Raw genomic sequence first — 26,607 nt, 5'->3', positions numbered from 1 at the left:
AGATTGCAAATACAAGAGAATCTGGATTAATAGACACCATAGGTGAAAAAGCATGGAGGCTACTGATTGCAACAGCAAAGAATCTGCCTGCAGTTCAGGAGACCTGGCTTTGATCCCTGGGTAAGGAAGATCCCCTGGGGAAGGGAATGGCTACCCACTCCCCAGAATTCTTGCCTGGAGAATTCTTCGGACAGAGGAGCTTGGCAGGCTACAGTCCATGCAGTCACAAAGAGTGGGACACGACTGAGCAACTAACACACAGCAAGCACATAGCCATGAGAATTCACATGGCTGTGATGATAAAGGCTTAGAGTTGGGGAGATTGGTTAGGAATTTGTGCTCTCAAGTGAAATTGACATAGATTCAAATTTCCACTTTTGTATTATTGTGAAAACTCTGGCAAATTACTTAACATTTCATCATCTGTAGACTGGAGATGCTAATAATACCCGGCTCAAGGCAATGAGGTCTACAACATGCCACTTGTGTTGATAAGTGCTCAAAATTTGTTGTTTACAATCATCATCAAAGTCATCATCATCTCTACCTTCCTAGTTCCTCTCTCCCTACTCTTAGCTCATCCTTCCGCAGTGTTCCAGATCCTAAGGCCTCCGGCCTCAGCTTGTTACATCTGTGTGTTCAACTCATAATTCAACCGTATATCCACCACTCTTCAGCTCCTGTGTTTCTTTTGTTTTCCCCCACTGAATCTAGTCCTTTCAAAATCACCAGTGATAAAGTATATTAAATTTCAATATCTTATCATGATGTTCAAGATTTTTAGCCTCTTTAGTTGATATCTGCTTTACTCATTTTCCTTATGTGGCTAAACGCCTGTTTCATAAAAGTCCGTTTCATTTCGTGTTTTATTCTTGGCCCTAGTCAACATTTCATCCCTAATCAATATGCCAACATAGTCTCTCCCTGAACCCAATAATAGTCTTTGTTTTTTAAATTAACTCCACTCTTGTGGAAATGAACACTTGTAAACCCGTATTTTAAAACTGAACTTTGGCTAGAAAGTGAGCATAAGAAAACACCATAGCCTATTTTAGCAGTTTTAATATAAAATTTTTAAAGAATGAGATTCTGTTCATATAAGCTATTTAAGATTAACTTTGAGCTAACTATTGAATCTCCTTAAATCTAAGTAAATTTTTAAAAATAATTACAAACAGTCAAGAGAAAAATTAAATTAAATCTATACTTGTATCTTCATATCTTAAATTTTAATTTCTAGGGCTGGCAAAAAAGGGAAAAGTGCTTCTGCATAGACCTTAAACAGTGTAAAAAGTTTAAAACTTGCTGGGAGTATTAATTTTTAACTTTAGGGCTAGAATATATTTGTTGTAGGAACCTAAAGCTTTATTGGAGAAGGACGTGGCAACCCACTCCAGTATTCTTGCCCGGGAAATCCCATGGACAGAGGAGCCTGGCGGGCTACAGCCCATAGAGTCACAAAAAGTGTCAGACGTGACTTAGTGACTAAACAACAACAAAGTTTTATATAAAATTGTTTTTTCCCTCCTATTTTGGAAACATATTGCTCATAGTGAGCTGATTTTACATACTAACTTTGGTGCTATAAACCCAATATGATATTAATCATCTAGTCTTAATCAGCTCAAGCGGTATAAAAGGATTCTTGTTGTTTAGTTGCTAAGTCATGTCCAACTCTTTTGCAACCTCGTGGATGGTAGCCTGCCAGGCTCTTCTGTCCACGGGATTTTCCAGGCAAGAATTCTAGAGTGGGTTGCCATGTCCTTCCCAATCCAGGAATCAAGCCCGTGTCTCCTGCACGGGCAGGAGGATTATTTACCACTGAGCCATCAGGGAAGCTGGAAAGGATTCCAGATTCACTTAAAACATTGGTTCTCAACCAGCAGCAATTCTGATGGTGAAACATGTAGCAGTTATCTAGAGACCCATTGGTTGTTACATTTTGGAGTTGGAAACAGTGTTTTAGCATCTAGTGGGTAAAGGGTGGGGGTGTATCAGATCAGATCAGATCAGTCCCTCAATCACTCAGTCGTGTCCGACTCTTCGCGACCCCATGAATCGCAGCATGCCAGGCCTCCCTGTCCATCACCAACTCCCAGAGTTCACTCAGACTCACGTCCATCGAGTCAGTGATGCCATCCAGCCATCTCATCCTCTGTCATCCCCTTCTCCTCCTGCCCCCAATCCCTCCCAGCATCAGAGTCTTTTCCAGTGAGTCAACTCTTCGCATGAGGTGGCCAAAGTACTGAAGTTTCAGCGTTAGCATCATTCCTTCCAAAGAAGTCCCAGGGCTGATCTCCTTTCAGAATGGACTGGTTGGATCTCCTTGCAGTCCAAGGGACTCTCAAGAGTCTTCTCCAACACCACAGTTCAAAAGCATCAATTCTTCGGCACTCAGCCTTCTTCACAGTCCAACTCTCACATCCATACATGACCACAGGAAAAACCATAGCCTTGACTAGACGAACCTTTGTTGGCAAAGTAATGTCTCTGCTTTTGAATATGCTATGGCAGGTTATAGGTAATAGTAAAAGATATGAAACAACTAATATGTTTATCAGTAAGTAAATGGATAAATTGTGGTACTCCCACAAGGTGATTATTCAGGAGTCAAAAGTAATGAACTCTTATATGCAATAAAATGGATGAATCCTTAAAAATATTTTGCTAGGTGGGAGAGGCTAAACACAAAGAGGACATACTGTGGGATTCTATTTACACAAAACCTAGAAAAGACAAATCTAATTCGTAACGTCAGAAAGAAGATCAGCGGTTGTCAGAGACTGGAAATATAAACTGGGAGTGGGGGGCAGTTTTCTGGAAAGAAGTAGAAGGGCTTTGTGTTTACAAAAATATTCTACATATTTATTGTGATAGTAGCAAACCACAATTGTATACATTTGTCAAAACATGTATTAATAGAACTGTAAAATGGATACGCTGTATGTAGGTGTATCAAGTTAATTAGAAAGCAATAATTTTACTTTTAGGAATCTACCCTATGGAACTAATCTGAACTACAAACAAATGTTAATATTCAATTCTGTTATTTTATAACAATAAAAACTGAAAACATCCTGCACAGGGAATAACTACAGAAAGATAAATTATGGAATATCCTTTCAATGCAATGTGATAATCATAAGGTGTGATATTGATAAGGTATATAAAATAATATCTAGACATATTTGTGTCATTATTTTTAAGTGCAAAGAAACAGGATTCACAAATTAAATATGGCAACCCACTCTAGTACTCCTGCCTGTAAAATCCTATGAATGGAGGATCCTGATAGGCTACAGTCCACAGGGTCGCAAAGAGTTGGACACGACTGACCGACTTCACTTCACTTCACTTCACTTCACTTCATGTTTTCAACCAGAGGAGGAAATGACAACCCACCCCAGAATTAATGCCTGGAGAATCCCATGGACTGAGGAGTTATGGTCCATAGGGTTGCAAAGAGTTGGATATGACTGAAGTGACTGAGCATGCATAGTTTCAGCGTTATTGAAAGTTAACCATTATTTTAAGTAAAATGAAAGCAAAAGGTGCTACTGCAAAAATATTAACTGGTTTTAATTTTTTTCTAATTTTTAATCTCTAAAATGTTTTCTTTAATGATAATATGTTTATCCTTGTAATGAATAAAATCAAAAGGAGGAAACCTTTAGAAATATTTTACTTTTGTAAATAAAGAAAAAATGTTTTACTTTATTGAAAAAAAAAAAAACTATAAATTCAGTAACTGCTACCTGTTACAAGATTAGAATGTTCTGGTCCACAGTAATAAAGTATTGGAAAACAGACATCAGTTGGTGAGAGATTGTAAATCTACAACAATGCCTGAGGAAGAGGGTATTCCAGTTATAGTGGCAAGCACCAAGTATCTAAGGTAGAACTATTGTGTTCCTAGACTGGGAAGAAAAAGTACACAAAGCAATATTTCATTGACATAATTATTCTTTTGACAACTTTAATTCCCAAATTCTGAGACACTAAGAAATTTTCTAAGCTCTAATATGTTTCCTGAGTGGGCCTGTGTTAAAAAAGTGTTAGTCACTCAGTCATGTCTGTCTCTTTGAGACCCTGGACTGTAGCCTGCCAGGCTCCTCTGTCTATGGGATTTCCCAGGCAAGGATACTAGAGTGGGTTGCCATTTCCTTCTCCAGGGGGTCTTCCCAACCAAGGGATCAAACCCAGTCTCGTGCATTGCAGGTAGATTCTTTACTGTTTGAGCCACCACTTTGGAGGCAAAGGGTGCCTGGTTCTAGATGTTTGGCCCAAATAGAGGCAGATCTATGAGAGTGGATGGTCAGCTTGATATTTGCAGTAACACTCTTATCAGAGCAAGAAAGTTATAGGGAGATTAAGTCCCCCAGCTGAATCTATAATATCAAATTTATGATCTTACAAAGCTGGGGACCCTATACCCTTCTATTACAATTACAGCATAATATATATGAGAAACAAAAGTTGCAAAAATCCTCCCAACACCACCGCTTTATTAATAGTAGTAATAGAAACAGGTTTTCAGTTCATGCCAATTATATCCTGAGCCTCCATGTATGGCTTTCCTGAATGCTGTATGTGGACCCAGGAAAGTTCCTACTCACCAATGCTTTGTCCATCATCCCAGAACAGCTGACCTTCAGCTCTCCCATTATCATCCAAAGCAACAATCAATCCCATATATTTCTGTCGGCTATTAAAAGAAAAGTTATTTTTCTATAGACTGCAGGTTGTAAGGATGAAGACAGCTTCTTTTGAAAATTTATAGTCATCCAGAAAAAAAGTAAATGCATTAAAAATACACCTAAAATTCTAAAAACAGATGAGATCAAATAAAATATATTTAAAAGCTAACAGAATAAAAAAATAAATAAATAAAAGCTAACAGAATAAAATGTTTATATTTTAATGAAACATTCAATACAACTTTAATCTCCAAAAATCAAATACATACATGTTACTTACATACATATTATAAGTAATATAAGAAGCTTCTCCCCCCACAGAAAAACAATCATTTAGTAGCTTCCAGATTGCTGTAGAAAACAATGCAGTGTACTTCTCCTGCATTCACAACTTTCCATGGCCTGATACTAACCAGCTTGATTTTTATTTACTTTATCTCCTTTATCAGTGCTCCAGTTAAACTCAGCATGAATGGTTTACTGTCCTCCAAATTAAGCTCATTTTTCACCTTTAGTTCTTTAATCCTCCCAGTATATCCCTTTCTCTTGTTTTCATACATTCAAATTCTATTATTCAAGACTCAGCCCAGAGCTGAAACCATGATTTTTATAGCACAAGAGTGAAAGCTAACTTCCCTCTTTGAGTGGTTACTACTCTTGTTATGTACGTCTCCCTTGACATAACATGTTCTATTTTGTGTAGTGTGTATGTGTGTGTGTGTGTGTGTGTGTATAATTTCTCTTGAGTTCACCAAAGTAGACCTCAGGGTAAGTACTAAAACTCTGGGTAGACATCACAAATCAAAGAGCTCACTCCTATTCCCGAATTTTTAAATACTGTGGAGAAAGGTACATGATGCTACCCTCGGGAAAACATACCTTAAACCTTTGACACAGAAGCTCTGTAGTTTCTGTAACAGATAAAAGTTCTCCCCAAGACTGACTTCATGAACTCATTCTCCCCCAGATCCCTCTTGGAAGGTACTCTCAGAATCAGATTAATGACACTGTCCATATTTAGTTTATCCTCCGTTGAGGGGGGGCCACTTCCTAAAAGGCTGCCTCATTATGGGAAAGTGAGGCCAACAAACACCACCTCTCCCTTACCTGGAGTAAGTGTTCATCGCAGGTTCTTGCCAAGGCAGGATGTAGCCTCCTCTGATATGAAGGTTGATATGGTCCAGGGGAGCCTCCAGGACTTTCCACTCACCTGTTGATTCATTGCCAGATCCCTAGAAGGGAGAAAATAGGCAAGGAATGATGACCAGAAAAATAGATGAAATCAGTGCCTGCTTTATCACAAATCCTTCCTTTCCAAGAAAATCAGCAAAATACTGCATATCGAAGCAGGAAATCTCTGGTTTTCAGCTTTGCTAAAACCTCTAAAAATCTAGCCTTTTTCTCTAGAGTCCAGAAAAGGTAGGTGGTTGGGGAGGAGTCAATGTAACGTAGGCATCAGATTTTCTACTATTTATGGTTTTATGGATACTTTTATTTAAGCAAACTTTGCATGGCTGAAAGACTGAAACTTACTGCCTTAGAAAATATGTGCTTGGAAGTCAGGAGAAAGTTCCAGGCCCCTCTCTCTGCCTGCAGGGACCAACCCAGGTCCAGAAACAACATTAGTTCTTACCGTGCTGTAGTCATACCAACGGGCTCTGGGAAAGTAAGCCTGGACCTGAAAAGTGTTCTGAAACACAAAATCAACATGTCATTACGAATATGCCAATAATTTACTTTTAATTTTTAAAAATATCTCTGTAGAAATAAGATTAAAAAGGGAACTTGATTAATGACTTTAAGAGTTGGAAAGGTTTTATTGAGAAAGATCCTAGGAAATTCTTCTTTAAACACAAAGAAACATAACATTTATGAAAAGGTAGATTATGCAAGGATGCAACATGACAAGACACCAAAATGAGAATCCTTTTGTGGGGGTAAAGTTTCCATTAATGGAGATCTTGAAAAACAATCAAGATCTCCCTTAGACGTTCTAGAAATGCATTTGCCTGAAAACAGTGAGCTGGATAAGACAACCTGTAGGGCTACCCTTGTGGCTCAGGGATAAGGAATCCAATCCACCTGACAATGCAGGAGACACCGGTTCAATGCCTGGTCAGGGAAGATCCCACTTGCCACTAAGCACAGAGGAACTCAGTCTGTGCGCCACAGCTACTGAGCCCGTGCTCTGCAGCCCAGCTACTAAGCCCACGTGTCCTAAAGCCCGTGCTCCACAAGAGAGGCCAGCACAATGAGAAACCCTCACAGCACAGCTGGAGAGTGGGCACCGCTCACAACTAGAGAAAAGCCCACATAACAACAATGACCTAGCACAGCCAAAAAAACCCACAAAGATCATAAAACGCCCTTCCTGTCCTTTAGATGATATGATTGGAGGGTATCTGAGCCAGTGGAAAACTCACATTTTCCAGCACGGGGCTAATTAAGACGGCAGGGCCCAGCATGAACTGATGGTCTATATCCCATGTTGTGCGCTCCTCTGTAAACCTTAAAGGAAAAATGTGAAAAGTACGCCTGTATTGTTATGACGGTTGCAGAGGGTTATTCCCAAGACATCCCAGACTTGTCACTTGGGGAAGCCAGCTCTACTCACTCATGGAGAAGGGGTCGGACCACAGTGCTGCCCTCAGCGTGAGCCTTATGCATCAGAGTATAGAGGTAAGGCAGCAGAGTATATCTGGTCTGGAGGACTTTTCTTGAGAACATCTCAAAGGCTGAGTCCCAGGCCACAGGATCTTGTCTCTAAAAGGGTAAAGGAGCAGGTGGAAGGTTACCTCCTCCTTCCTAGCAGTATGAGAAAAGGACCAGCACACACATATGGGCTTTCCTGGTGGCTCAGTGGTGAAGAATCCCCCTGCCAATACAGGAGACATGAGTTTGATTGCTAATCTGGGAGTAACCCCTGGAGAAGGAAATGGCAACTTACTCCAGTATTCTTGCCTGGGAAATCCCATGGACAGAGAAGCCTGGCAGGCTACAGTCTATGGGGTCATAAAGAGTCGGATTTAGTGACTAAGCATGCACTCACAGGCACATATCCCATATGTAGGTTACACATCCTTTTTCCTCTAACTTCTAGCTTCCTCTTTCCCTCCATCTGCCATCTTTATAAACTGGAGTTTCTTGCTTCCTTTTTTTTTTCATGAACCCTTCAGGATGGGGTCTAGCCTTGGCCCTGCACATGTGTAGAGAGAAATGGGTCTCCATGCAGCACTGACATAACTCAGTGAGATTTAAGTAAAATACAAACCCATCATTTCTAAAAGCAAAGGGAGCCTCTTTTTATTTCGGTTCCATAGGGAGCCATAAACATTTCTCCTCATAGGCATTAATAACCCAAGAGATGGGAACAAGTATATTCTTGAAAAATGGTTGGTACTCTGGGCTTTTGAACTCTGTGGATTTTCTAAGCAATGGAGTTGCTGGTGATTTTATAATTTTTCATCATACAAATAAGTACGATGTTCTTGAGCGTTAAGAAGAAGTGGTGGGGTTTCCCTGATGGTTCAGCGGTAAAGAATCTACATGCCAGTTTGGGAGACACAAGTTCAATCCCTGATCTGGGAAGATCCCATATGCTGCAGAACATCTATGCCGGTGCACCACAGCTATTGAGCCCGTGCTCGAGAGCCCGGGAGCCAAAACTTCACAGGCCAAGCTGCTGCACCCACTAACGCCCACAAGCCCTAGAGCCCGTGCTCCACAACAACAGAAGCCACCGCAATGAGAAGCCTGCACACGGCAACTAGAGACTAGGCCCTCCTCGCCGCAACTAGAGGAAAAGTCCACACGGCAATGAGGGCCCAGTACAGCCAAAAATAAACAAATACACAAATAAAATTATAAGAGGAAGTTGTGATGTGAGGACACGAAACACCCACACCGTAACCTGCTTCCCTCACCCTGGTCCCGAATGTGTTGTGGTTCCTGGAAAATGGATAAAACGCCCCCAGCTGCATCCAGCGAACACACATCTCATACTCAGCATCTCCAAAGAATCCACAGATGTCTGCTCCTGTCTGAGAAGATGCAAAATCAGAGCATATTTTAGGTGGGACTTTGTGGGTTTCAGACACACTGAAATCTGAACTAGGGGATTCATCATAGCCTCAGTAGGACTTACATAAGAGATTCCAAAGAGACTGAATTCCATCATGCCTGTAGGGAGAAGATACAGCTGCATTGGACACAGGAGAGCAGACCGTGGGAAGGGTAGGTTTGACCTGTCTCTTCTGTTCCACATTTGGAAGCTCTGAGCCGCTCGTGGTGAAAACGTCAAAAGACGGGTGTGCATTAAAACTCACACACACACAGAGCACTCAGCTCCCGTGGCTTTCACTGACCACATGGACGATGATTAGACATGACCAACCCCGCTGAAGAGCACTCCAGTCCCCTCCCCACCTGGAGAGGCCCCAGGATGAGAGCCCACACACCAATGATTGACTTCTTCAGCTGGTCCCACGCGGCCCTGTTGTCACCCAGCCAGTGTCCTCCCCAGCGGCCAGAAGAGGGGAAAGTGGAGCGAGTGATGACGATCCCTCGCTGTCCCGTCACCTCCTGCACAGCTCTGCTCAGAGAGGGACAAGGGGGTGAGCTGAGGGTGAATTTGAGGCTGGACAGTTGAGGAACTTTAGCATAAACAGTAGCTGCAGCCTGGAGTGTAAGGCAGCAGAGCGCTGCTCCATTTTGAACCAGAAAGCATCTGCTATTTAAGTAATGCTGAGTCCCAATCAATTTCCCAGCAGAACAACTGCAGATAGAGCGTCAACTAAAATATGGATTTCTTTTTCTTTTAAAAAAATTTTTTAATTAAAAAATGTTATCTTATTTTGGAATATAGTTGATTAACAATATGTGGATTTCTTTTCTTTAAAAAAATTAATTAGCTGTCTATTTCTAGGTATGAGGAGGGCTGGGGTGTAAGGTATTCATAGAACAATTACTCTACCCCAGGTATTGTACCGGTCATGTTCACGTGTGCAGTCTCACAACCCTGGCCTCCTTTTACTGTCAGGAAACTGAGACTCGAAGAGAGATAATTTGTCAGTCATTTAAAGAGCAAAGAGGTAGATCTGGCACCCAAATAAAAGTATATACAACTACAGCTCCCTTTGGTAATATGCTGTCTACTAGGCTAATCCTCAAAATGCAAGAAAAACTTTGCATAGAGGGACAAATACACATAAAAGATGTTTAAATATTTATCAATGGAAGGTCAGTCTTCTGTAAAATGCTTTAGCCCAAAAATGAAAACAAGGTATGAGAGAAAAATCAGTGGAACAAAAGAGAAAATCTATTGATAGATGTTGGTGTATGATGTAATCCAAATATTTGCTAAAGAAAGCATCACATCAATAGGCAGAGATAAAGTATTCAGTAAGTGATGCCAGGAAAAGAAGCTAGCTATAGGGGAAACGAATCCATTTAGGTTACTGCCAATATTTCACATGAGTCCAAAAGTGGACAGGGATGTGTGGGCATGCATGGGCGCACACACACACACACACACACACACACACCCCAGTGAGAGGTAATGAAGGCAAGAAATAAGGCAGGGTATCCCCAGTGGCTCAATGGTAAAGAATCCTCCTGCAATGCAGGAGTCATAGAAGATGCAGGTTCTATGAAGATCCCGGGGAGGGGGACATGGCAACCACTCCAGTCTTCCTGCCTGGAGAATCCCCATGGACAGAGGAGCCTGGCAGGCTACAGTCCATAGGGTTGCAGAGTCAGACATGACTGAAGTGACTTAGCACATACACATAGAATAAGGGTGGATGCCCGAGATGCAAAGAACTTTGTCTCTGACTGTGTCAGAACTCTAGACATTTACAGCCATGGGAAGAAATGAAAATTGTCTTGCTGGCCAATGACAGAAGCACACTCACTCGTACGTGGGTCTGGTCTGGGCCCAGCCATAAAGGCTGTGCACATCGTAGTGGCGCACCGGTGAGCCATCGGGCAGCACCTGCTGGCTCTCCATGCACAGGGTCCTGCTGCTCAGGCCCCGGTCCCGGGACTCCAAGTCTGGGAGGAAATGCAGAGTTAATTCTTACAAAACCTGATTTGCACATTCACCAGAAATGCCCATCATCTTCACATTTCTCGACTTCAGCCAACAACCTTGTTACCAATAACAGCTCCAGTTTTAAGAATTTTTTGTTATCAGGGTCCTGTGGCTGCTTAATTAATGAAAGGTAAGGACAGGGTATGGAGCCAGGAAGGGCACTCTTCTGTTCGCTCCGACTCCAATAGCTACGGGGGCTGCCATAGCCCAGTTAGGACACAATAAACCCCTCTGTGGTTATGATCGTCTCTTCCACTAGATGGTAATGTTCTCAAGGGAACAGGTCCTATTTCATCACTGCACTAATACGGCTAAAGCTTTCTGATTTGTCATCACTTATCTGATACACAGATACTAACTTAAGGAAAGAAGGAGAAAAAGGCAGAAAGGAAGGAAGGAGAAAAGAAGGGAGGGAGGGAGAGAGGAAGGCAGGAAGGAGCTAGTGAGCCATAGGAAGCCTAGCAGTGACCCACAATTCAGGAAATGTGGAGTCCACAAATTACTGGGACAGTGCTCTTAATGAAGTGAGTCACTTCCTCCCCTAGGCAAGAGTTCAAGTAAGGTACGAGTTCAAGGTAAGCAAAGAGTTCAACCTGTAAGGTGTTCAACTCCTAAGACACCTTTAAACCCAAGGTCCATTGATATTCTGTTTCTGGTTTTACCACGGGACAAACAAGGAATATCTTTCATGTAGGTTCTGTGAACACAGGCAGAAGGAGTGACGGAACTAGATTTCCATCATCTAATCAAAAGAGTGAAGTGTGTATGTCGGGTGTGTGTGTGTGTGTGTGTGTGTGGTATGTGTATATGTGTGTCTTTGCGGTGTATGTGTAGTATGTTGCAGTGTGTGTGATGTGCGTGGTGTGTGACATGTCTGTATGTGTGCATGTGTGGTGTGTGTGCAGTGTAATGTGTGGTATGTATGTATGGTGTGTGTGGTGTGCAGGGGGTGATTTGGAGTTTCAGTTTCCAGTTCATATTCATCACTATAATCAGACGCACATCATTGCTTGGTTTCTTTCATACCACATCATGCTATTATTTCTATGCTTGATTAGTTGTTTATTTGCACTTATTCAAAGTTATTCTATTTGGGATTTTATGTCAGATTTAAAAGTGTTTTCTTGCCAAAATTAGGCTTCACTTTGACAATAACAGGAAAATTTGCAAGGCTTTTGAGCAGAGAAGTAATTTGGTGAAGACATCATTTTACATACATGGCACATAGGGTGGATTATTAAGAATTTCATCACTGCAGCCCCTGACAGATCCATTTACAAAGTTCGATGGTTCATTCATGTTCTGCAATGAGATAGCAAAAAAAAAAAAAAAAAATTCTGTGGGTCAGAGGCAGCATGGACCTTCCTATAGATGACACTGACCTCACGGAGACGAGGTCAAATTTACGACAGCTAGTTGCATCACTGACTCTGTGTAATCCCAACCCAAAAGGATTCTAAGAAATCATTTTTGTTTAAGAAGAGCGTTAAACCTCTAGTTTACTTGGCATTTTTAGACTTGTGAGGATTGCCTTATAGTGACAAAATACTGAAATTAGGCTGGAATCATGACCTAAGTAAATCTCCTTTTGATTCATCTCCCCACACAAGCCCATCTTTTCTATGTGTGGATGACTCACTTTTTATCCATGGCTAATGGTTATCATAATCTCCTCATTAGCAATAGTTTAGATTATTGATTCTGACATCAGCATAGACCTAAAACCAGGAGAAAGCTCTAACTTTCTACAGTAGATACTGTCCTAAAAAGTTAACTCAGAAACAAATCTAGAAATCAAATAATACTTGCAGGGATCTATTACTTAAATGCAAGAAATAGCAGTTCCGGAGGTGAATATTCAAAGCCTACATTACCAATGGAAAACTTAAAATATTGTATATTAGGTGATCTTAAGTGAAAGTGAAAGTGAAGTCGTGTCCGACTCTTTGTGACCCCATGGACTGTAGCCCACCAGGCTCCTCCATCCATGGGATTTTCCAGGCAAGAGTACTGGAGTGGGTTGCCATTTCCTTCTCCAGGGGATCTTCCTGACCCAGGGATCGAACCCAGGTCTCCACATTGCAGGCAGACACTTTTACTGTCTGAGCCACCAGGGAAGCCCCTGGTGATCTTAAGTAGGACACACTAAAATGCAAAGGCAAGCTGTTTGGGAGGACTCTTGGCTACTGGAGTTATTCAGCTACACCTTTCTCGCAGTGGAACAAATACCACACAGCTGTTGGGATCTGTGTTCCTCAGGGCTCCCCCCATCTCTTCACAGTTTAGGTTAATCTGTGTCCTTTTGTGCACCTGCTCTGGGTCTGCCTATCCTGGTGGTGGCCAGGGAAGCCCCAGGGCCACCAGTGGGCTGAGAGGTTTGTCTCTGGGTCAATGGCAAACTTCTTTCAGCCTGGCTCAGACTGGAGAAGCTCTGCTCCAGGTCACCTCCAGCTCCAGAGGTGACCTGGAATATGCACAGTGGAGGAGGAAACTGGGGCACTGATATGATTCCCACTCCTAGAAAAATACCAATAGAGGAGCCTTTGAATGTGTGTCCCAGAGACATCTCAGGAAGCCCTGCTCTTAAGCCCAACCAACAAGCGTAGCAAGCATCGGAATGGACCTTTGAAGCCAGAGTTTTCCCAGCCCTGTGATGAATATCTGTTGCCTCTGATCCATGCCTTGCCCACCCCTGGCCCTGCCCTGTATCACATGATGGGCTCCTGGGCTCCTTTAGCACTGGCCTCTGTGTAGGTCTGGCCAATGGAAAGCACTGGCAAGAGGTTAGAGGGTGGGAGCTAAGAGAAGTCAGGTATGCGTCCCTCTTTCTTTTTCAGGCAGCAACTTGAGCGGTGGCTCATTGCCTTCAGGGACTCCAACTTCCACCAGGCAGGATGTCCCTGGGCAGACGTACAATTCTCTCTGCTCTTCCTGGTGGTCCCAGCACCTCAGCTCTATAGCAGCATCCCTCTCCTCCACTCCTCCAGCCCTAGCTTGCTGCTTTAGTAGGTTCTGAGTTATCTCCCTGTGTTTTGACTGCTAATATTTTCAAAGAAAGGCATGAAAGATGACTTACAATCCACAATCCATCAAACTTCAAGCTCTTCTCTGGCTCTCGAGGGTTTCTGTAGAGCTCTTCTATTTCCCTCTTCCACCAGGCAGCAGTGCTGTTCCGCAAGAAGTCAGGAAAAGCAACGTGGGCTTTGTACAACTGTAAGGATGACACATGCTCTTATGGGGGGTCTCAGCCTGTCTGGGAAGGGGGGTCCACGAGGACCGGGAAGGGGAGACAAGCAGGTATTTGTGCAAGGCTTTGCTCACTCGGTGTTCCCCCTAACCTCATATCAGTGGCTGCAGCTGCACCGAGTTTACTGTGGACACACACACACCAGGGAAGGTGACTCCATTCTCTCTTTTCCTAGTAGGTTAAATAGTCTTTAAGTCCCATTTTAAACATGGGATTCGCTTTACGATTAGGCATGTCATCATACAAACAGGAAAATTAACCGTCAGTGTCTAAAGAGTCAAACTTCAGAGCACAGTGCTTTTTCCCCATTGGTCAAATCAAGGAGATCAGCCATGCAGGGAAGTGTGAGCTGCAGTGTGGATGGGATGCTGGAGGCCCAAGACTGATGCGGCATCAAGTGCTGAGTCAAGGCCATTGCTCCTTTCAACCGGCCAGCACTTTCTTTTATATGTAGACGATTCGTTAAAACCCAATCTGTTCATAACCTTGCCAGTGGAAAGATTCCAGACTTTCCTTCATTATTTTTCAAGCAACACTAAGTTCAAACAAAATACAACCCGTTGAAGGTGCACATGTAAAGGTATTTTCATACATGATTCCCTTCTATACAATTCCAGTTTAGCTACCTGTTGGGTTTTCCATTTGGGGAAAATTTTGCTTCCAGAAAATTACCTGTTGACAAGTATACTCAACTCAGAGCTACTTAACCAAACAACAAGGTAAAACTCATAAGTTTCCAGATGTTTAGAACCATGTAGACAAAAATCCATGTGTTACTGTACCTTAACCTGAGTTTCGTGATCAAGGGACCCATCCACATTCACGTTGGGCAGATCTGGCCAAACCTAGAAAAAAAAAGAAAAAGAAAAATTAAAACCTTTAAAAGGCATTGCACACAGACCATGAGATGTTTCATATGTTAGACTCTAATGACATGCTCCTGCTGCTGCTGCTAAGTCACGTCAGTTGTGTCCAACTCTGTGCAACCCCATAGACAGTAGCCCACCAGGCTCCTCCGTCCCTGGGATTCTCCAGGCAAGAACACTGGAGTGGGTTGCCATTTCCTTCTCCAATGCATGAAAGTGAAAAGTGAAAGTGAAGTCACTCAGTCGTGTCCGACTCTCAGCGACCCCGTGGACTGTAGCCTACCAGGCTCCTCCATCCATGGGATTTCCCAGGCAAGAGTACTGGAGTGGGGTGCCATTGCCTTCTCCCTAATGACACGCATCTCCATATAATTCTGGGGGATATTTGCCATTAATTAAATTGCAAAGTCTGAATATATGAAATTTTGTTAGGTGAATATAGGTTGGGATCTCTTGATTCATTCCATCAGTTTTCAAAATTTTACTTTTGAATGTTATTAACTAAATCCCTTCTAAGCACATCCTCTGTACAATCACTTTGCAAATGATGATTTTTTTCGCTGATCTGCCTATCACAGGCTTACAACAAATTTCCCCTTATAAAAAATACATATTAAGTGTATGTACTCTAAAGGAATAAGATTGATTTCTGTTCACAACCCATACGCTTAGCCTCAATGCTTTTAAGCAGTATCACAACTTACTAGGGATCCCAAGTATACACAGCATTAAAAAATTCATAGTATCAACCAATTTCATCCATAATTAGAAGGACATTAACTATATACAGTTTGGACTTCCTTAATGGCTCAAATGATAAAGCGTCAGCCTACAATGAGGGAGACCCAGGTTCAATCCCTGGGTCGGGAAGATATCCTGGGGAAGGAAATGGCAACTCACTCCAGTATTCTTGCCTGAAATATCCCATGGACAGAGGAACCTGATAGGCTCTAGTCCATGGTGTCACGAAGAGTCAAACACAACTGAGTGACTTCACTTTCACTTTTCAACTATATACATTGATTCATTCATTCCACAAATACTGAACATTTACTATATGCCAGGCTCACTTCTATAATCTGTATATGCTGAGCCTTGTTTTCTCCAAGTTCACAGATGGAACATAAGCACTAGGTTGTATGTTACACTTCCTGAGAGTTGCAATATAGAAAAGGGAGAACAAAGCTGGTCTTTGAATGCTTCCTAAGAGTGAATATTTAAGTTGGCCTTGAAGTGCAGGTATTATTTGGGTAAGTTAGGAAGGAAACATTCAAAGGCACTTGAACAGGGCATTAACCCAGAGCAGGAGTATTGCAGCAAAACAGAAACAAGTGAACAGCCTTTGGCACATACCAGCCAAACAGGCCTACAATCGTTTTGGTTATTCTTTAGCCGTTACTACTAACAGACTCTCGAGAAACCTGTACGCAGATCAGGAAGCAATAGTTAGAACTGGACATGGAACAACAGACTGGCTCCAAATAGGGAAAGGAGTATGTCAAGGCTGTATATTGTCACCCTGTTTATTTAACTTAAATGCAGAGTACATCATGAGAAACGCTGGACTGGATGAAGCACAAGCTGAAATCAAGATTGCTGGGAGAAATATCAGTAACCTCAGATGCAGATGACACTACACTTATGGCAGAAAGTGAAGAAGAACTAAAGAGCCTCATGATGAAAGTGAAAGAGGAGAATGAAAAAGTTGGCTTAAAACTCAACATTCAGAAAACTAAGATCATGGCATCTGGTCCCATCACTTCATGACAAACAGATGGGGAAACAATGGAAACTGATAGACTTTACTTTAGGGGGCTCCAAAATCACTGCAGATGGTGACTGCAGCCATGAAATTAAAAGACACTTACTCCTTGGAAGAAAAGTTATGACCAACCTAGACAGCATATTAAAAAGCAGAGACCTTACTTTGCCAACAAAGGTCTGTCTAGTCAAAGCTATGGTTTTTCCAGTAGTCATGTATGGATGTGAGAGTTGGACTATAAAGAAAGCTGAGCACTGAAAAATTGATGCTTTTGAACTGTGGTGTTGGAGAAGACTCCTGAGAGTCCCTTGGACTGCAATGAGATCCAACCAGTCCATCCTAAAGGAAACCAGTCCTGAATAGTCATTGGCAGGACTGATGCTGAAGCTGAAATGCCAATACTTTGGCCACCTGATGTGAAGAACTGACTCATTGGAAAAGACCCTGATGCTGGGAAAGATTGAAAGCAGGAGGACAAGGGGACGACAGAGGATGAGATGGTTGGATGGCATCACCAACTCAATGGACATGCATTTGAGTAAACCCTGGGAGTTGGTGATGGACAGAGAGGCCTGGTGTGCTGCAGTCCATGGGGTTGCAGAGTCAGATACAACTGAGAGACTGAACTGAACTGAACTAACAGACACTTGTAGCTGGACTTGTCCTTCACAAAGCTAATTACTCTCTGACTCCATATAGATTATACACTTGGCATTCTTCTCCTCCAAAACTCCCTGTAGCATTCTCCATTTCAGAAAGAAGGTCCTGGGCTGATAACTTCAGGGACACCAGACTTGGCTGCTGAGTTGCCTGATGCCAGCTGTGGCCATTTTGAAACTTTGCAGCAGAAAAAAAAAAAAAAATTAAGACATTCAAGAAGATATAAAACCTCTCCCTATTCCTAAAAGAGCAGGGCACAATTATTGAGTCACTGGTCCGCTGTTTTTCCCTTTTGCCTGGTAAAAATAATAAAGCTAATCTTTTCTATTTCCTCCAAATGTTGTCTCTGTATTTCTATTCAGCATCGGTAGACAAGGAGCCAAGATTTTGGCAACAAGATGAAGCAGCATGGGATATTTACAGAGCAACCCTGGCTAAGAGCTACTGTCATCCAGAGTCAGGAAGTCCACTTAAAATCTTGTTGCTAAGAATCGAACAATGAGTTTGAGGATTGAGGCCACAAAAGGGAATGAAAGGAGATAAGAGAAGGAGATTAATTCATAGCATTCAGTGATTTATTTAGATACAGATTAAGCATCCTGGGTCAAAGATGAGAGTGGGTGACTGAGAGACAGATTTCAAAGTCCTTTTCAAAGGGATTCTTTATCTTTGTTAAACGACCAGTTGGCATATATAAGGGGTGGGTCATTGGAATACTTCCAGACAATAAAACAAGGCTCACTGATATTTTAGAGGATTAGACCTGAAACCTCAGCCTTATTAATGTTTATTGAGCTAATCAGTATCAGACAGATTTCTACTCATTCATAATTTATAAATTACCCAATATATTTTTCCAAGAGTTATTGCATCTCTCTTAATCAATTGTGATACTGATTAATTACAGGCACCTTATCCAAAATCTTACCTTTCCCCAGACAATATCGCTGTTGTCTGGCCATTTGATGAACACATCACTTTCCTTCCCTCTGGTGAATGTGAGATACTGGGTCTCATTGCCAGAAATGGCTGGGTCCTGCAGCGAAAGGGTTCAAAACAGCAGACATGAGAAAAACGTCACCAAGAAATCTCCTCTCTAAATTTTTAGCAATTCACAGTACAGAAAGAAATGGTGAGAAAGAAATACAACACACCACACACACACACAGACACACACAGACACAGACACACACACACACCCCATGGATAACTGAGAGCAAAAAACTATATTGATGTTTCTCTATAACATTATTCTGTTATTTTTTTGGCTGGCATGTGGGATCTTAGTTCCCCAACCAGGGATCAAACCCATGCCCCCTGCATTGAAGTGTGGAGTCTTAACCACTGGACCACGAGGGAAGTCCCTCTCTATAACATTCTTGAGGAAAAAAGTATGCTAAAGTTTGAAAACCATTCCTGGAGATAAACCAGGCTAATAAAACATTACTCTCAAGTGGAGAAGTCTAACTGATTGTGTTTCCACAATGTAATGGCAATAGTCCTTAAGAACATGAAATTCCTTTCTTCTATTCTGTGACCCAGCTTGTCTATCTCAAGTTCCCTTCCCAGTTCAATCTATCTCATACCTGCCTCAACTGCTCTCTAAATAGCATCATATTTCACAACTGTCATAGAAATTGTCACTACCTATCGGAAACTATCTTTTTTTTAATGTTTATTTATTGGGGGTCTCCCTCCAAAAGAATAAAATCTCTGTAAGAAAAAGGACATCTTATTCGCTTAGATTATAAATACATTTTTTAGTAGAGTGATTTTCAAAGACCCAATGTTTAGTCAATACTTGAATGAATGAATGAACAAAAGTCAGAAAATAAAGCTGTAATTTCTGGAAGCTAGAAGGAAGGATCATTTGTAGGTAACTAGTTCTGTGTTTGACAAGATACAGCTTGCAATGTAAAATGTGTGCTCACTTGCTCAGTCAAGCCCAACTCTTTGTGACCCCAGGGACTGTAGCCTTCCAGGCTCCTTCTGCCCATGGGATTTCCCAGGCAAGAATACTGGAGTGAGTTGCCATTTCCTCTTCCAGGGGATCTTCCCAATCCAGGGATCAAGTCATTGCCTCTTGTCTCCTGCATTAGCAGGCAGATTCTTTATCACTGTACCACCTGGTAAGCCCCCAATATGAAATAATAAACTGATATTCTGGATCTTAAATCAGTTGTTTGTGAATTTAATTAAGAAGAAATAAGTCCCTTAAATCTCACCATTGTTGAGTATTGGTAATGGTAACTTAAAAGGTTTTTGAGCACCTAAGGGAAAAATGAGATTAAGATACAGCTATTTTCTCTGAGGCATAGCCTGAAACAGTGAGACACACTCTCTTTCTTCTTTACTGTTTTTTTTTTTTGGAGGCTATATCTAGTGTTACACACTCTATTGTATTTTTGGCTATTAACTAGTATTTCAGTTTTCTAACTCTACCAAAAGAATGTAATAATAAATTACCTCCCAATAACACAGTTATGAAAAATAAATATTGCAATCCATCACCTTTAAAAGCCATTGTCATTCATTCTTCCTTTGCTTATTTGCTTTTTAATACTTTAAAAAATTATAGATTCATAAGTTACAAAAAATGTTTAGGGAAGTCTTCTGTATTTTTCATCCAGATTCCCTCAACGGTACTAGTTTTGAACTATAGAAGCAGAAAACAGATCTAATCTTTCTAAACACCTACCAGAACAAGAACAAATCTTGTGCCATTTTTCTTCATTTGCTCAATCAGGGGGCCAAGATTTTGAAAGCTGGGGCTGAGAGTGAAGTCCAGCTTCCGGTCCATGTAGTCGATGTCGACATGCTGGACATCCTGTAGAAGGAAGCAAGCAGGATACTTGGGCCCATGCAGCAGGAGCTCCTCAGGGGACACAAACTGCTTGGCCAGGCTCTGGCCCTGCTGCCTGCAGACTCCAGACCAGGCCTCCATGAAATCTTTCTCTGTTACTCTCCTAGACTGATTTTTCAATTCTGCTGATTGAAATTGCTTTCTGATCCCTACATCCAGCTCACCGGTCCCCATTCTTTCTCATTCTGCTCCTCCAACTGTATTTCCTCCCTCTCCTTCCCTCAATTTATGTCTTTTCCAGTCTTCAGATCTCAAACTCAGTGAGACTATTAAACAAAATGCTGGTTGAATGTTCAAGGGTAGAAAGCCATACTTGCCTGAGAAACATATCTGTGTCTTTCCCCCTCCCCTCCAGTAAACCTGACTGAATTTATTCACATTTAGAACTACATTATTTTCTAGTTTTCTAGAATGTATTTATTTCTGCCACTTTCATTTGACTGGATGAGCCTTGGAGTGAGAACCTTGTCTTCTCTCTTCTCTATAAAGCGCCAACTCAGGTTTCGGCACATGAAGTTGCCTTAATCCTTGATTGTTGGATAATGACGTCAAGTGGTTAATATTCAGTTCCTGGTGGGGAGATGAAAGTGATAACCACCTGTATTGCCTTAAGACTTTAAGTAAAACTTCTTCAAGGGAGGAGAGATTTTGTTCATAGGCCAAAACTCAGAAAGAATGAATCAATACATTATTAACATTAATTGTCTCTGTGAGGTAAATCCATGGATTTTTAAAAATCTTTTAATTTTCCCATCTTTTCTAATTTATGTTTAATAAGTATCTAAAATAGCAGTCTATAAAAAGAAAAATTAAGCCTGGATGAATGTTTCAAATTATCTTTGATGAGAATATCGTAATGCTTTATTTTATTCTCAGCTGCCAATCATTAATTGTCCTCCAAAACCTTAGGAGGTGAATTGAGAGCAAAACAACTGCGTGATGAGAAACTGATCATTACAAGAGGATAAAGAGCACGCTATTTATGGAATTCTGCCTGTTGACAGCAAATGACTGCACTTCCAGAGTTTTATCTAGGGGGTAGATTGTAGTTGTAGGATATGCTTATGTGTATGTGTGTGTTTAAGAAAAAGTGAACGCTTAGTATTAACTGGTTTCATTCACATTGTCCTTTTATATCCACTCTCTCCAAGAATAGCCACAGTACAATTTCCTAAAATGGCTATAATCTTGAGATGATTTTCAGGCCCCAAAAGTCATGTCTCAAAGCCCAGCCATGGCTACTGCAGGATATTCCTGGCAAGAGGCAGGAACAGTATCCCCCAAGCATCCCTCAAACTGCTGAAGGATTTATGCAACTCTGAGTTTGCAACCCTTGATTTTAAAGGGTTGCCTGAAATGAATTTAAAAGGTAATGTTTTCTAGCTCCACAGCTACATTTTTTCTTCATGCTAAAGTAGTCATCACTACTTGAATGAATTTCTATGAAGATTTTCCAATCTATACTTAGCCACAAATTCCCACCACTAATTAAACCACAGACTGAATGAGGGTATCATACGTAGGGAATCTGAGCAGCCATCATTGCAACATACAAACTGGAGATTTCATAATCATCCTGGTATCCATAGCGACTCAGTTGGAATCCCAAGGCCCAGTAAGGAATCATTGCTGGCCGACCAATCAACTAAAATAAAAAAGAAAAATAGACTCAAGTACATTTCTTTGGGAAGAAAAGATGATTGGCTTCTACTTGAAGCAACTTGAGCTTTTCTATGAAGCTATCTCATCTAAGAGGCCTCACTCAAGAAAAATAAAAAAGTCAAATAAATATGGATTAACCATAGAGATGCAGAATGATAGAAAGTCTCTCTGTAAACAGTATCCACTCTAGGAAACCTGAGAACTCAGTGATTATCACTGATTTGAAATTCTCAGAAAGGCAAATAGTTAAGAGAAGTATGGCATATCAATATGTCTGTAGAGCCCCTAAACACTAAATCCTGACTTTCAGAAAAGACAGCAATAATGTACTAGGGACATCTAAGAGTCTTAAGTGGGGGGAAATGGCCTTTCTCAGTGCTAAGAACATGGCAATACCCAGCAAACATTGGATGATATATTGATGGGTAGAATAACTTCCAACCTCAGTGTATTGTTGAGTTACAAGCTCAGGGGTTGGCCCCAAAACCATATAAAAGTCCAAAATGCCTCCTGTGGTGCGGTATGTCAGGGCAGGAGTAGGCTGGAATGTCACATCTGTTAAAAAGAAAGAAAAAAGAAGGTGAGGAGTATCCCTGGAACTACAAATCACCCAGTCAGGGACTCTGCCCTACATTTTGCTATTTTCATTTTCTTATGTTCTTATTTTAATGCCCACCTCCTCTAATAAGCTGTTTCCCATGCAGTGGAATCAGAGAGGGATACTCAGGTACCTCAAACATAATCTCAGTCTCAACATCTTACATCACTTTGTGAAAAAGAGCTAAAGTGTACAGTAAAACAAGGTCATACAAGATAGGCCCTGTGTTTAGTAAAAATTGTACCCCTTAAACCTGGCCTAGTGCTCTTAGTAAAACTTGAATAAATGAATGAATGGTAGATGAGTTTATCTGTCTCATTTCCCTTGCCCTTGACTTTCCTTATTTCTGTTGATATTCCAGATCACCAAGTGGTCACAGATGTTTCTGGTGGTACACAGGGATTGTGTATCTGTCTTACCCATGGCATTGCTGTTCAGCAGGAGCACTCCATGGGCACTGCCATCCTCCTCCAGTGCCATATAGTAGGGGTGGACACCATAGGAGTTCTTCTTATACTAGGAGAGTTGTGGGAAGAGCAGGTGGATAATCAAGAAGAGAAAATCCAAGAAATCATTTTCACATCATAACCCAAACAGCAAACTCCTGTGCAGTATTGAAGATTCAGTACAATGTCATGTCTCTTGTGAAGACTTCCTTGACCCTTCCTTCCACCCCAAGTGAAAACCCAAGTGCCCTCTCCTCCTATGCCTTCCTTGTTTATTACTATACAAATCTATTGTAGCACTGGTTACACTGCATTACCATTGTTTCTGCCTCTCTCTCTTTCTCTCTTTTACTAGTTTATAAGCATCTGGAGAAAAAGACAGTATCTTAATAAGACACTGTCTCATTCTATGTGTGCCTGACATGTAGAACATATTAAATAAAAGTTTATGAAATACAAAAAATCCATAGTCCACAGGAAATATATATAAATAGGTAGTTTAGACAGAGAAAGGAAAGAAAACCTTAAATATGGTGTATTTCATTTGAGAGCAGAATATACAGGGATTAAACTAAATTTATACACAGTAAAAATATTGATGATCTTAGTCTGTGCTTACCGCTGGTGGCTCATCTCGGGCAAACATTCCCCACGTGTGCCAGCTTATGTTTCTTCTGAAAGTTGTGTGCTCAGTTTCCCCAAAGCCATAGAGGTACTGAGAGGGGAGGCGTGTGGAGATGGAAAGGAACATGTCCCTGAAGGTGAAGCCAGGGAGCTGAGAGTCCCAACTGCAACATGAGAGCAGACCTTGGTTCAGAGTTGGACACAGGCCAGCACAAACACGAGCTCCATGGGGATCAATTCTGAAGCCTCCTGAGTGGCTGAATATCTGGATCCATGTTCAATACTGTGAGACGACTCAGGTCATAACAAGGGCCATAATTTGCTTCCAAGCTTCTGTGCTGGCATGTTTATTTGTTATCTGTCTTTTGCAAGGCTGAGAATTCCTTTACTTGGTCCTGGGTTCCTGGACAACAAGGACCACATCCCCCTCCTCTCTGTATTTCTACTTCTCCTTGCCCAACATATCAGCTTGAATAAATACATGAATGAATGGATAAGATAGAAGCACATTTTTCTGCAGAAAATGTGATACTCTTAGAATGGTTTTCTGGATTGGCCAAAGAACTTCTTACTGTTAGGTAGTTAGAATAGGAAACAGGAGTCCAAAATGGTGGTGGCTAAAAGACAAGGAAGGGAAAAGCCAGCAAAAATAGAACAAAGGAAGGTCAAAGGAAGGTCCGAGGACCAGAGTGAGGACTTCGGGGAGAACAAACAGCACTTCTGGCTAGCCCAATTTGCATAGAGCAGGCCCAGGGGGAGGAAAAAACATATAAAAAGAGGAGCCAAAGGGCTCTCTCTCTCTCTCTCTTCCTCCTGCGTGCTGGGGCGTTCTTCTCTTCACGTCTTTGGGTCAACATGCCTTTACGCCTCGAAGATGGATTTTCCTGCTATTATTTAATTAAAATAGAGCTGTAACACGGAGCTGTAACACTGATTTGTCTAAGAGCTATAACACAGTCCGTTTGAGACCTGAGAGCTGTAACCCGGTCTGTCCAAGACCCGAGAGCTGTGACACGCTGAGGGCTTTAATGTCCATCACTCCAAATCTTTGTTGTGGACGAGACAGAAACCGAGGAGCATACACTCGCCTGACATTACCAAATAAGGGAACAGACATAAAGTCAGACATACAGAGAGAGCTGAAAGAACACATGCACACCCAGGTCACAGTTTCTACATGGATGGGGAACCTCAGCCCCAGGCAAAATCTAGACCTTCACTCCATTCCACTCAGCAGCAGGGCAAGGGATGAGAGACAACAACTCCTTTCATGCTTAACACTGTGAAGAGGCTTCGAGTCTCGAGTGTCAATAGAAGCAAAGACTGTAAGAAGCCATTTTGCCCTCCACAGTAACCTTTGTCCTTCTCTCCTGACTCTTCTGTTATTTCTTAATGAGGGTATATAGAACTGATTTCTATCACAGGTTATGCCATACTTATTAAATAGAGTTTCCTGTCCTACTTAACAGGAACAAAAAATAGAACATGTATTTTCCTTTCTCTAAAAGCAAGCACCACTTAATTAGCTTTTGCAAACCTTTGGTTGATTCATTTTTCTTGTTAAGGTCTAGTGGAAAATAAAATCCTTATTGAAGCAGGGGCAATAGATACATTCTTCATTGAACATATTGACATAGAGTCTCTAAAATTAATATTTCACTTGCATTCATGAGAGCCACTACAATTAGATCTAGAACCACTCTAATTAGAACCAAATAAAGAGTGCTTACATCACAGTGCTGGAGCTCTTTCTTCGAATCTGGATCCCAAAAGGATTGTTCTGAATCTTGACATCATACAGACAGTTTTCAGGGGAGCCCACTGGAGACGAAGGGGTGTTCAGAGGCACTGGGACCTCGTACCTTTTATTAGTGGGATCATAGATCTGCCAAGAAGAGAGAAGGAAGCTTCTTCATGGAATCTCGGGCCTACAATTCCTTGTGCCAGCTTATATCAAATACAATTCAGTTTCCATGTTTTCTGGCTGGTCTGAATCATATCAGGAGGCATCAAATATCCTGAAACAAACAGCTGTGAGGCCTACACACCTACTGTGCCCAAGAGGGAGCCTGAACTCCAAAAATGCCTCAATATGACCTATTCAAAGCCAGCAAGGGCACTTCTAAAAAATTTGTGATATAAGGATATAGAATCTCATGGACAGAATGTGTGTGTGTGTGTATTTATGAGGGTGTGGTATGGGAACATGCATGTGTATACAGTACCTTATGTGTGAGCACATGAGTATATGTTAGAAATTAGAGAATTGAATTTACTTATGGACACTGAGGACTTCTTACTGGTGGAACTTCCAGATGTTGTACAGTTTTTCCATCCCTAAGATGGCTCTCTTGTACTCACTGCTTGTTCCTATCTACCTGACAGGTAGGAAAATCAGAGAAAAATGTGTGGGAAAAATGAGAGAAGGGAAGAGTGTTGTTGGAAGCCCTGGAGTATTGCCAGGATGAGCAAGCATCCTCTTCCTTATCATATTATTAGTCAACTTTTTACACTTCAGACAAGTCTCTTTTCTTGATAGGTAAGAAGTGGATTTATTTAGAGAGAAACACACTTTACAGACAGAGTGTGGGCCACCTCAGAAGGCAAGAACCACCTCAAAATATGGCATGGTTAGTTTTTATGGGCTGGGTAATTTCATAGGTTAATGAGTGGGAGGATTATTCCAACTATTTCAGGGAATGGGCAGGGATTTCCATGAATTGAGCCACTGCCCACTTTTCAGCCCTTTATAGTCAGCCTCAGAATTGTCATGGTGCCTGTGGGTGTCATTTAGCTTGCTGATGTGTTACAAGGATCCTATATTGAGGCTCAAAGTCTAGTGGAAATTGCCTTGTCTGCCATTTTGGACCCATTTGGATCTAATCAGTTTATGTCCTGTCCGCAGGTTTTGTTATTGTCTTACGCCCTGTCCTCTTCCCTCCTGTTTCAGACAAGTTTTCTCTAAAGCTTTGCTTCTCAATATTGTGTTTGTCAAGCCAAAAGCAGCTTTCACAATGTTAAACGGGATCACCAGGGAACTTGTTAAGACCACAGAATCTCAGCCTCACCCCAGACTTTCTGAATCTGGCTC

General features: G+C 41.6%; 1 protein-coding gene across 1 annotated transcript in view; it reads right to left on the bottom strand.

The window, feature by feature from the left end:
* Positions 1–26,607, bottom strand: part of LOC100296901 (probable maltase-glucoamylase 2) — a 95,177-nt gene that overhangs the window by 9,698 nt on the left and 58,872 nt on the right. Inside the window, exons 27-45 of the mRNA XM_010804619.4 lie at positions 25,247–25,401; positions 23,512–23,680; positions 22,866–22,962; positions 22,291–22,403; positions 21,706–21,831; positions 20,022–20,150; positions 18,252–18,359; positions 14,818–14,880; positions 13,865–13,999; positions 12,006–12,090; positions 10,610–10,748; positions 9,155–9,288; positions 8,842–8,876; positions 8,621–8,737; positions 7,312–7,460; positions 7,121–7,205; positions 6,331–6,387; positions 5,805–5,929; positions 4,617–4,705 (exon numbers count right to left, since the gene is read on the bottom strand). Coding sequence (XP_010802921.2) covers positions 4,617–4,705; positions 5,805–5,929; positions 6,331–6,387; positions 7,121–7,205; positions 7,312–7,460; positions 8,621–8,737; positions 8,842–8,876; positions 9,155–9,288; positions 10,610–10,748; positions 12,006–12,090; positions 13,865–13,999; positions 14,818–14,880; positions 18,252–18,359; positions 20,022–20,150; positions 21,706–21,831; positions 22,291–22,403; positions 22,866–22,962; positions 23,512–23,680; positions 25,247–25,401 — 2,110 coding nt within the window. The remainder of the gene's footprint in view (positions 1–4,616; positions 4,706–5,804; positions 5,930–6,330; positions 6,388–7,120; positions 7,206–7,311; positions 7,461–8,620; positions 8,738–8,841; positions 8,877–9,154; positions 9,289–10,609; positions 10,749–12,005; positions 12,091–13,864; positions 14,000–14,817; positions 14,881–18,251; positions 18,360–20,021; positions 20,151–21,705; positions 21,832–22,290; positions 22,404–22,865; positions 22,963–23,511; positions 23,681–25,246; positions 25,402–26,607) is intronic.

This window comes from Bos taurus, chromosome 4, assembly GCF_002263795.3.
Source record: "Bos taurus isolate L1 Dominette 01449 registration number 42190680 breed Hereford chromosome 4, ARS-UCD2.0, whole genome shotgun sequence".
In the NCBI taxonomy this organism is placed as follows: Eukaryota; Metazoa; Chordata; class Mammalia; order Artiodactyla; family Bovidae; genus Bos; species Bos taurus.
Note: the sequence above shows the minus strand (reverse complement) of the source record. Positions and strands in the feature narration are given on the sequence as shown.